At 35.7% G+C, this 8,622-nt stretch overlaps 1 protein-coding gene, 1 long non-coding RNA gene and 1 pseudogene across 2 annotated transcripts; 2 read left to right on the top strand and 1 right to left on the bottom strand.

Annotated features, from left to right (window-relative positions):
- On the top strand, window positions 183-1,696 carry LOC104757964 (gamma-glutamylcyclotransferase 2-3). Its single transcript, XM_010463149.2, has 8 exons — window positions 183-371; window positions 466-542; window positions 627-680; window positions 784-840; window positions 916-953; window positions 1,030-1,101; window positions 1,184-1,263; window positions 1,354-1,696. The coding sequence occupies exons 1-8, from the start codon at window positions 263-265 to the stop codon at window positions 1,452-1,454; spliced, it is 588 nt and encodes a 195-aa protein (XP_010461451.1). The 5' UTR covers window positions 183-262; the 3' UTR covers window positions 1,455-1,696.
- Window positions 1,799-4,669, bottom strand: LOC104742182 (annotated as a pseudogene).
- Window positions 6,125-8,616, top strand: LOC104742180. The gene is made up of 3 exons (XR_760471.2): window positions 6,125-6,228; window positions 6,633-8,144; window positions 8,233-8,616. It is a non-coding gene; the product is annotated as an uncharacterized LOC104742180 (long non-coding RNA).

The following is an 8,622-nucleotide window of genomic DNA, read 5'->3' as shown; positions in this document are numbered from 1 at the left end:
AAAAAAAAAAAAAAAAAAAAAAAAAAAACTTGAACGTTTGACCCCAATAAGCCGAAGTCATAACGCCTAATTTGTATGGTCAAATCATATAAATTCTAGAGATCAGGGTCGAATTTGGATATTAAAGAAAATAGAGGGGGTGTGTTCTAAAACCTGTTACAGTAAGTTACACAATGTGAAACATGTTGTAATTGGATCACTTTAGTCTCTCTTCCTTCTCCAATCCGATCGAACCTCATTTTTCTCAGTCTCACCGGTAAAAATGGCGATGTGGGTATTCGGGTACGGATCTCTTATCTGGAAAACGGGTTTCCCTTTCGACGAAAGCCTCCCTGGTTTCATCAAAGGCTATCGCCGTGTCTTTCACCAAGGTCTCTCTCTTTATCTATAACATATCTTTATCAGACAATCTTGATTATAATCTTAATTAGTTATAGTAATTAGTAATGTTAATAAGCAATTTAGGTAGTACTGATCATAGAGGAACTCCGGATTTCCCGGGAAGAACAGTGACATTAGAAGCTGCTGATGGAGAAGTCTGTGTAAGTCTTATGATCTTTATAACATCAAATCCAATTCTCTCATTAGTTGTTTTTTTTTTTAGCTTATGATTTTTGATTACACAGTGGGGAGTTGCTTATAAGATAACCAAAGAGGAAGATAAAAGAGATGCTTTAACAGTAAGTGGATTTGATTCTCTTTTCTTTTGTTGGAATTATGACAAAAACATTTGTGTGTGTTTCATTTCATGTTTCGTTTGTGATCTTTTGGATTCTTTGTCAGCATTTGGAAGTGAGGGAGAAGCAGTATGATCAGAAAGAGTATCTTGATTTCTTCACAGTGAGTGCTTCTAACTTCATAAAATGGTCTTCTGGTCTTCTTTTGGGGTGTGACAATTAAGCGTACTTGTTGCAGGAATCTAATTCAGAACCGGCTGTAACAGGAGTAATGGTGTAAGAAACGCATACGATTATATCACGTCGGTATGTATATAAACAAGTAACAACGTATCTTCTTTATTTTGCTCAGATACATAGCTTCCCCTGACAAGAAGAGCAACAACAACTACTTAGGACCAGCTCCTCTTGAAGATATTGCCAAGTAGGTGGTTTTGTTATAAGGTCCTTCCTGTTATTATAAAACGAAGATTGCATTTGATATTTGTTTCTTGTTTTTGTTGCAGACAGATAGTTAAAGCTGAAGGACCCTCAGGGCCAAACAGAGACTATCTCTTCAACCTCGAAAAGGCTCTCTCTCAACTCGGTAAAAAGAACTTCTTCAGATCACTCAGAAATATTCAGTTTCTGATTATAAAGTACCAACCCTTGTTTTGTGTTCTTTGGTACCAATCAGGGTTTAAAGATAAACATGTCACAGATCTTGCAAACCAAGTCAGGAGCATTCTTTCAGAGACCCAGGAGTTGTCAGTTGATGCTACCGCCAACAATATCTAGTTTCTTTTCGATTGATCCGAAAAGAACAAACCCAATTGATACGAGATGCATTTAGCATCCTAATTCAATGTGTTATCACTATCAATCAACTCTCTTCTTTTTCGTATTTGATTACATCGTGGAATGGGTATAAAGATCATTCAGTGATCCGGTATACGATTCCCACCCACTTAGTTATCACTTATCACTGTAACTAAAAGTTTGACATATTACCTGCTTAATAATATTCATCTTAATCTTTATTTATCCTTTCTATCCAATTCGTCTCCAAAAATCCATTTCACAGAGTCATAAAAATGGTTAAAGGCTAAAGGAACAAAATGTCATTCACAGATACAAACAAACCCCAAGTTACAGTTGATTAAAGATTCCTTGCTGTAAGACACTGAGTCGAGATAATCGTTAAATCATTCGCTTTCTTCTCCACCATCATCCTCTGCAAAAAAAAAAGCCACGGATCATCAGTTTTAAAACTTGATCAGTTGGTCATTTAGATGAGAGTCAAGATTCTCACCGTTGTTTGATTCTTCTTCTTCGCTTTGGCTTCCTTCAGTTTCTTCATTACCTTCCTCTTCTTCTTCGCTACCCTCAGCATCTTCTGATTCATCACTCTCAGTCTCACTCTCACTATCCACTGTAAATTTTGGCTTGGGAGGAGGTGCAAAACTTGTTGTAGATCTTCTCCTTGAACTTGATACGATGTTGCTTGTATCGAGACCCTCAAGCTCTTTTGATATAGTTTTCCTATTTTTAACTTCTTTGATCTCTGTCATAGTAAAGCCAGAGAGTTTATTTAGAGTATGTTTACTTATAAACTATTTCATCGAAGCTTCCGACAGACCACAAACATCAGTCAGCATGCTTATTCACGTTAAGATCAGTTGAACTAAGAATCAGTTCGTAAAAACTACTGACCTCAATAAATAAAATGGAAGATAAACGTTTTGTTTAAAGCATAAGAAATCATTCCCAGCGTCACACTACCTTTCTCTGAAGGATCTGAAGACAGCCCCTCTTTGGCAAGTATCTGCTTAAGTTCTTCTATTAGAGTAGCCTCACGTTTCTCTTCAGGAACCTGCTTGGCTTTCCTGTAAATGCTAGGAGGAACTCTGCCAAAAAAAAAAACAATAAAGTGACTGGAGTATGAATAAACACCGAACTTCTTAAGAATGTACAAAGTTTGATAGACACCTCATCCCACAAGATTTGATGACTGATTTAAGATGCTCTACACGCTTTCCGTAAACAGTAGTTGCAATCTCCTTTGTCTGCTGTTGAACAACATAAATGCAGAAACCAAATGGGGTAAGTTGTACAAGGTATTAATGGGATTCGAGATAAAAAAAATCACAACCAAGACGTTATACCTTAAAAGGTTTTTCACTATCTCCAGCATCACTCTCAGTCTCTGAATCCGTTTCTGTATGTTTTGCCCTCTTTCTCCCAGATACATGTTTGCCATTTTCACTTTTTCGTTTTCCCATCATCTCTGGTTTAGATAATCTTCTTTTTCGGGGCATTGTCTTCTTTACAGCTACTTCCTCGCTCTCAGTCTCAGCATCACCCTCGCTCTCCACATCACCCTCACTCTCAGTCTCAGCATCTGAATCAAAATTTTCTTCACTACTTACCTCCTCAGATTGTGTTCTCTTCACATTTTCCCTTAGATCTTTTCCAGAAGACTCAGTCGAACGTTTAGGAGCAGCAGGAATTGCTAGTACCTAATTAACCATTAAAAAAGATCAAAATACTTGCCTCCCACTATACTAAAGAGATTACACAATCAATTCAAAGTACTCACCTCATCCAATTCGCTGTTAATGAACTTCTTGAAGGGATCAAGAGACAGTTTCTCTAATTTAAGATCTTCCTCTAAAAGTCGACGAAGTGNATCTTCTTTACAGCACCCTCACTCTCAGTCTCAGTATCACTCTCGCTCTCCACATCACCCTCACTCTCAGTCTCATCATCTGAATAAGAATTTTCTTCACTACTTACCTCCTCAGATTGTGTGCTCTTCACATTTTTCCTTAGATCTTTCCCAGTAGACACAGTCCAACGTTTAGGAGCAGCAGGAATTGCTAGTACCTAATTAACCAATTAAAAAAATCAAAAGACTTGCCTCCCACTATACTCCAGAGATTACACAATCAATTTAAAGTACTCACCTCATCCAATTCGCTGTTAATGAACTTCTTGAAGGGCTCAAGAGACAGCTTCTCTAATTTAAGATCTTCCTCTAAAAGTCGACGAAGTGAACCCATTGTAATTGTCCTGAAAAATAAAGAAAGCCATTACTAAACAGAAAATTCTATCTTCTTAAGCCATGAAAGAAGAAACATTTTAACCGTAATTCCTTAATTGCAATCATTAAACTTACTCTACATTAGCCTTAAAATATACGAAGTTCTTTCTCGGAGGACTCTCCTTATATCACTCATCATATCTTTAGCCACCCTATTGGGTTTGTTCTCTCCAGTCAGAAGTCCCCTCTCAGCGGAACCTTCCATTTCCTCATAAACACCAGTATCGTCCCTTACATCGTTCTTTTCCCCGTTCTCTTCAGACAGTGTCCTCTCAGTTTCTTGAGCATTCTCGGAAGCATCATCGTTACCAGGTTCTTCTAAGCACTGCCATCAAGAAAGAAACATTAATATATCTCATGTGACATGAGAATTCAAATAGTTACATAACAAAGTATGAAGAGAAAGGCCACCTTAACCAAATGCACTTTAACAAAGATCTTATGATCATCCAGAGCAAACTTCTCCAATCCCATGTCTTCCTCTAGCATTCTCCGAACACTCACGAATGTGAAGGAGCTACAAAATAAAATAAAAACTGCTAATGATTCTACCATTCAAATATCATCTGATGATACGAACCCTAATCGAACCAGGAAATGTATATATCGTCAATGCCTAGAAAAACAATCGAACACAATCAATCGCACACAGAGAATTCACGACTATAGAGAATAGAGGTTAGAGACGAAGAGATTGAGAGACTACTCTGCTTTGTTTCTGAGGTAGGTTACTCGAGACCGCATAGCTTCCAGAATCTTCGACTCGAACGCTGTTGTTGCATCAACGTCCTTCGAATTACTCCTACCGTAATTCTGATTCATCTCCGCCGTCCTCATAGCCGTAATCGCCGAGTCGCCAGACATTTCTCGCTGCTTAAGCCAAGTGTAAACGAAAGTGAGCGATAACGATGTCCTCGTTGATGAAAAAAAAAAAAAAAAAGCCTTAAAAACCCTGGAGAAAAAAACGGCAAGGAGTTGTTTACTTTGTTTATCTGAAAACGACAAAACGTCGGTCTCCATTTCTCACAAAACGGCACACATTTTACAGAGTAGTAGAAATCTGAAATACTAAATGTAGTAGAAATCACAATATATTTTGGTATTTGTTAAGTTTTTGGTTATTATTTAGTTCATAGACAAATAGCTATTTTATCATCACGAATGGAAACTGAAAAATTTGATGATATTGTTAAATTTAATTGTGTAAGAATAATTTTCATAATAGAGTAACTGCAGTAACGATTAAATGAAATGTGTTTGAATCATTAACTGATTAGTTTGAATCGAATAGGCGGGAATTATAAAATCGAACTTTTTAGCAGACAAGTTTGTGGATGGGTCCTACAAAAAAACTAACAACCTTTTAAAAACATGATGGTTATGTTCGCTACCAAACAACGAGCCGCCAACCTTCGATGATAATTAACTTCTCTACATAAAGATGTGAGTCTGAACAAAAAAAATGTATGATTAGGGTGACAAGTGGCCAGCCGAGCGATAAGGGATATATATATATATATATATATATATATATATTTTTTATCTTGTTATCTGAATTTTAAAGCGGATAATTTGGCGCGGAAATTTCGCACCAAACTGTATTATATCAAATATATAAATAATATTTCTCAAAATTTGCTCATTTAACCTAAATAATTAAAGTTATTGACAAAAAAATCTTGATGTTTAGAGTTCCGTTAATATCAAGATACGTCATTAAAAAATATCTATTATATCTAATATTCTAATAGGGATTCATATTTTATATTAGTCATCCAACGATTTTGAAAAACTATAAATTTATTATTATGAAGAACGGCTTTTAAGAAAATGTAAAATTAAAAGTGAGTTATATATGTTTGCAAAACGTAAAATTTGCGTATAAAATGATAAACAAAAAAGTTATATATATAACATGAACCAAGCAAATGTAACATGTAACATAATTATAGATGTATTAAATTTGTCCCAAAACAAAAAAAAACTGTAGATGCATTAATATAATACTTATCATCTAATAATAATAGGGAAAATCCATAAAAAACCATGAAGGTGGCAATGACTTCCAGTTTAAACCTCCAAACTATTATACTCCCAACTAAAACCATAAAAGTATTAAATTTATTAATTAAACCTTCAATATGGCATTTTTATTCGTGGGCCCACATTTATCACCAGAACAGTTAACTTCGTTAACGAAAAAGTTAATTCTATTAACAGAACAGTTAACTCCGTCAAATGAATAATAATTCCAGTCGTTTAATAACCCACATGTAAATTTTAATATATTTTTCTATTAACAAAACAATTAAAATAAAAACAGAAACAAAATAAAATAAAAAAACTCCCAAAATCAAATCGATTTGGGGGTTAGGGTTAGTAAAACAAAAAGACTTATACGTAAGAAGAAGAACCAGAAAAAGAAGAAGAAGAAGAATAGTGACAGATACACAGACAGTTAAAGATGAGGTATGATTTCTATGAGTCTACTTTATTTTGCTTTGTTGTAGATTTTTTACCTTCATCTTTCCTTTAACTCCAAATTATTTTGGGTTTTGATGTCAAATTCGATTTCAAAGGAGTGGGTATACGAATGTCTAGGTTTTTATGTCAAATTGAATTCTTAAAATCGATTTTAAGAGAGATACAGTTTATGGGTTTTTCTGGGTTTTTATTTAAAATCAAGTTCTTTAACTTTTTATATATATATGAGATCGAGTTCTTCAAGGTTATACAATCTGAGTTCTTCAAAGTTTTGATTTAAGTTTCTTGTTATACAATTGAGTTTCTTCAAAGTGTAACATCTAAGTTGATTTTTAGTTGTAGCATCTAAGTTGGGTTTTGATTGAGTTCAATTTTTTTATATAATACAGTGATGACTAGCTAGTAAAACTCTCAATCCACTATGGTGGAACGATGAAGAAAGAAGATGATGGTTACAATTATATTTGTGAATTGGGTTGTAAGAGCATTTCCTGGAAACTTTCTGAGATTCGATGGCTGAAGTTTGAAAAATTCATTCAATCTGTAGATGTTACGACACCTATTAGCTTAGTATGGTTTAAAGAAGCAAGTGAGGAAACGAAAATGATGAAGTATGTGTTTGATAAGACTAGTGATGACATGATGTAGCTGCGTTTTTCTGCAGAAGCAGCCGGTGAGGTTGATGTGTATCTTGAACATGATTGTAAATGGGAAGTTGATGGTGGATATGAACCTGATGAGGATGAGATAAGAGCAGAAGAAGGAAGTGAATATGGCAATGACAATTCAGATGAAGATGATAAGCCACCAAAAGAAGATGATGAGCCTGAGGAATCTGAAGACGAAACACCTGCAGGTGATGGTGAAAATGAAAAGGGGAAATTTGGTGATGATTTAGATGAAATTCAAGAACAAGAGACTGTAAATCAGAATGGGTCATAGGGTTTGAATGCAAATCAAATTGAGGTTGATGATGGGGATGAGGTTGTTATAGATGCAGGAAATGGTCGTGATGATGATAGGTTTCAGTCCGTATTTGAGGAAGGTTCAAGGAGAAATGCAGAGTTAGATAATGCAACTCGAAAACTGGCGGAAGAGCAAGCAACAGAAAGAAGGGAAGAGGAAGTAGAGTTCAAAGACCAATTGCTCAGATACTCATTAAATACTCAGTATGATGTTAAAATGGCAAAGTCATAAGCAAACAGGATTGCTGCTGTTTGTTGCAAGGATAAATGTCCATGGAAATTTTTTTGCTCAGTTGAGCTTCCAATAAACAAGTGGATGGTTAAATTATGTCACTACAAGCACAACCATGGGAAGTTTAGCAGAGTTTCAATGCTGAAGCAAGGTGTTATAGCAGGCTTATTCAGAGAGGAGATAAGAAGGAATGTCAATTTATCAGCTGCAGATATAAAGGACATCATCAAACTTGTTTTGGGGTGTTGCATACAACTACCATCAAGGGGAGTATGAGGAGAAGATGAAGTTGGTGTATGCGTATGATCTTGTTGTCTATGAGGCTTTATTAAATTATGAACCAGAGAAGTGGTGTAGAGCATTCTTTAATCCTGAGTCTCATTGTGCTGATGTGCACAACAATCTTTCAGAAGCATTTAATAGAACAATTAAGATAGCAAGAAGTAAGCATGTCATTACCATGTTGGAAGATATTAGAAGACAAGCCATGGTTAGGATTTCACGTAGGTGGGCAAAAGCAGATAAGTGTAATTCCTTTCTCACACCAATCACAATGGCAATATTGGAGAAAGCACGGGTTGATAAGAAGTATTGCAGCACATTACGCAGTAGCTCCTATATTTATGAGGTAAATGAGTTTAATGTTGGATATACAGTTGACTTAGCAAGACACCAATGTGCATGCCGAAGATGGGATCTTACATGTATGTTTTTTGGTTCCTTAAATATTAAATTTGTTGTGGTTTATGTTGATTGCTTATTTTTGGAGTTGTTTATGTTTTGCATTGACAGGAATACCATGCAAACATGATGTATGCGTATTAGATGACAACCAAGATGATCCAGAGAAATATGTGGCTAGCTATTATGAAACTTCATGCTTCAAGAACACATATGTGGAAAATATCAAACCTGTCAATGGTGAGCAGTTCTGGAGTAAAACAGGGAAACCTCCTATTGCAATTCCAAACATTCGTAAGCCAAGAGGTCGGCCAAAGAAACGTGATAGGAAGAAAGAGCCCGTTGAATCACTTAAAAATCATGGAAAATCAACAAGACATGGTAGGATACCACATTGCAGCCGTTGTGGTCAAGCTGGACATATCAAGAGTGGATGTAAAAATGAACCAGCGGTTGTGGAGGGACCAAAAAACAGGCGTGGTAGACCACACAAACAACCAT

Source organism: Camelina sativa, chromosome 14 (genome assembly GCF_000633955.1).
Source record: "Camelina sativa cultivar DH55 chromosome 14, Cs, whole genome shotgun sequence".
In the NCBI taxonomy this organism is placed as follows: domain Eukaryota; kingdom Viridiplantae; phylum Streptophyta; class Magnoliopsida; order Brassicales; family Brassicaceae; genus Camelina; species Camelina sativa.
The sequence above is the reverse complement of the archived record's forward strand: the minus strand, read 5'-3'. Positions and strand labels throughout refer to the sequence as shown.

Bases quoted from the DNA above. Each gene is read 5' to 3' on its own strand.
- LOC104757964 (XM_010463149.2), top strand. From the start codon at position 263: ATGGCGATGTGGGTATTCGGGTACGGATCTCTTATCTGGAAAACGGGT. The intron at 543-626 runs GTAAGTCTTATG...TTGATTACACAG, and splicing joins CTGCTGATGGAGAAGTCTGT to TGGGGAGTTGCTTATAAGAT. The intron at 681-783 runs GTAAGTGGATTT...ATTCTTTGTCAG, and splicing joins ATAAAAGAGATGCTTTAACA to CATTTGGAAGTGAGGGAGAA.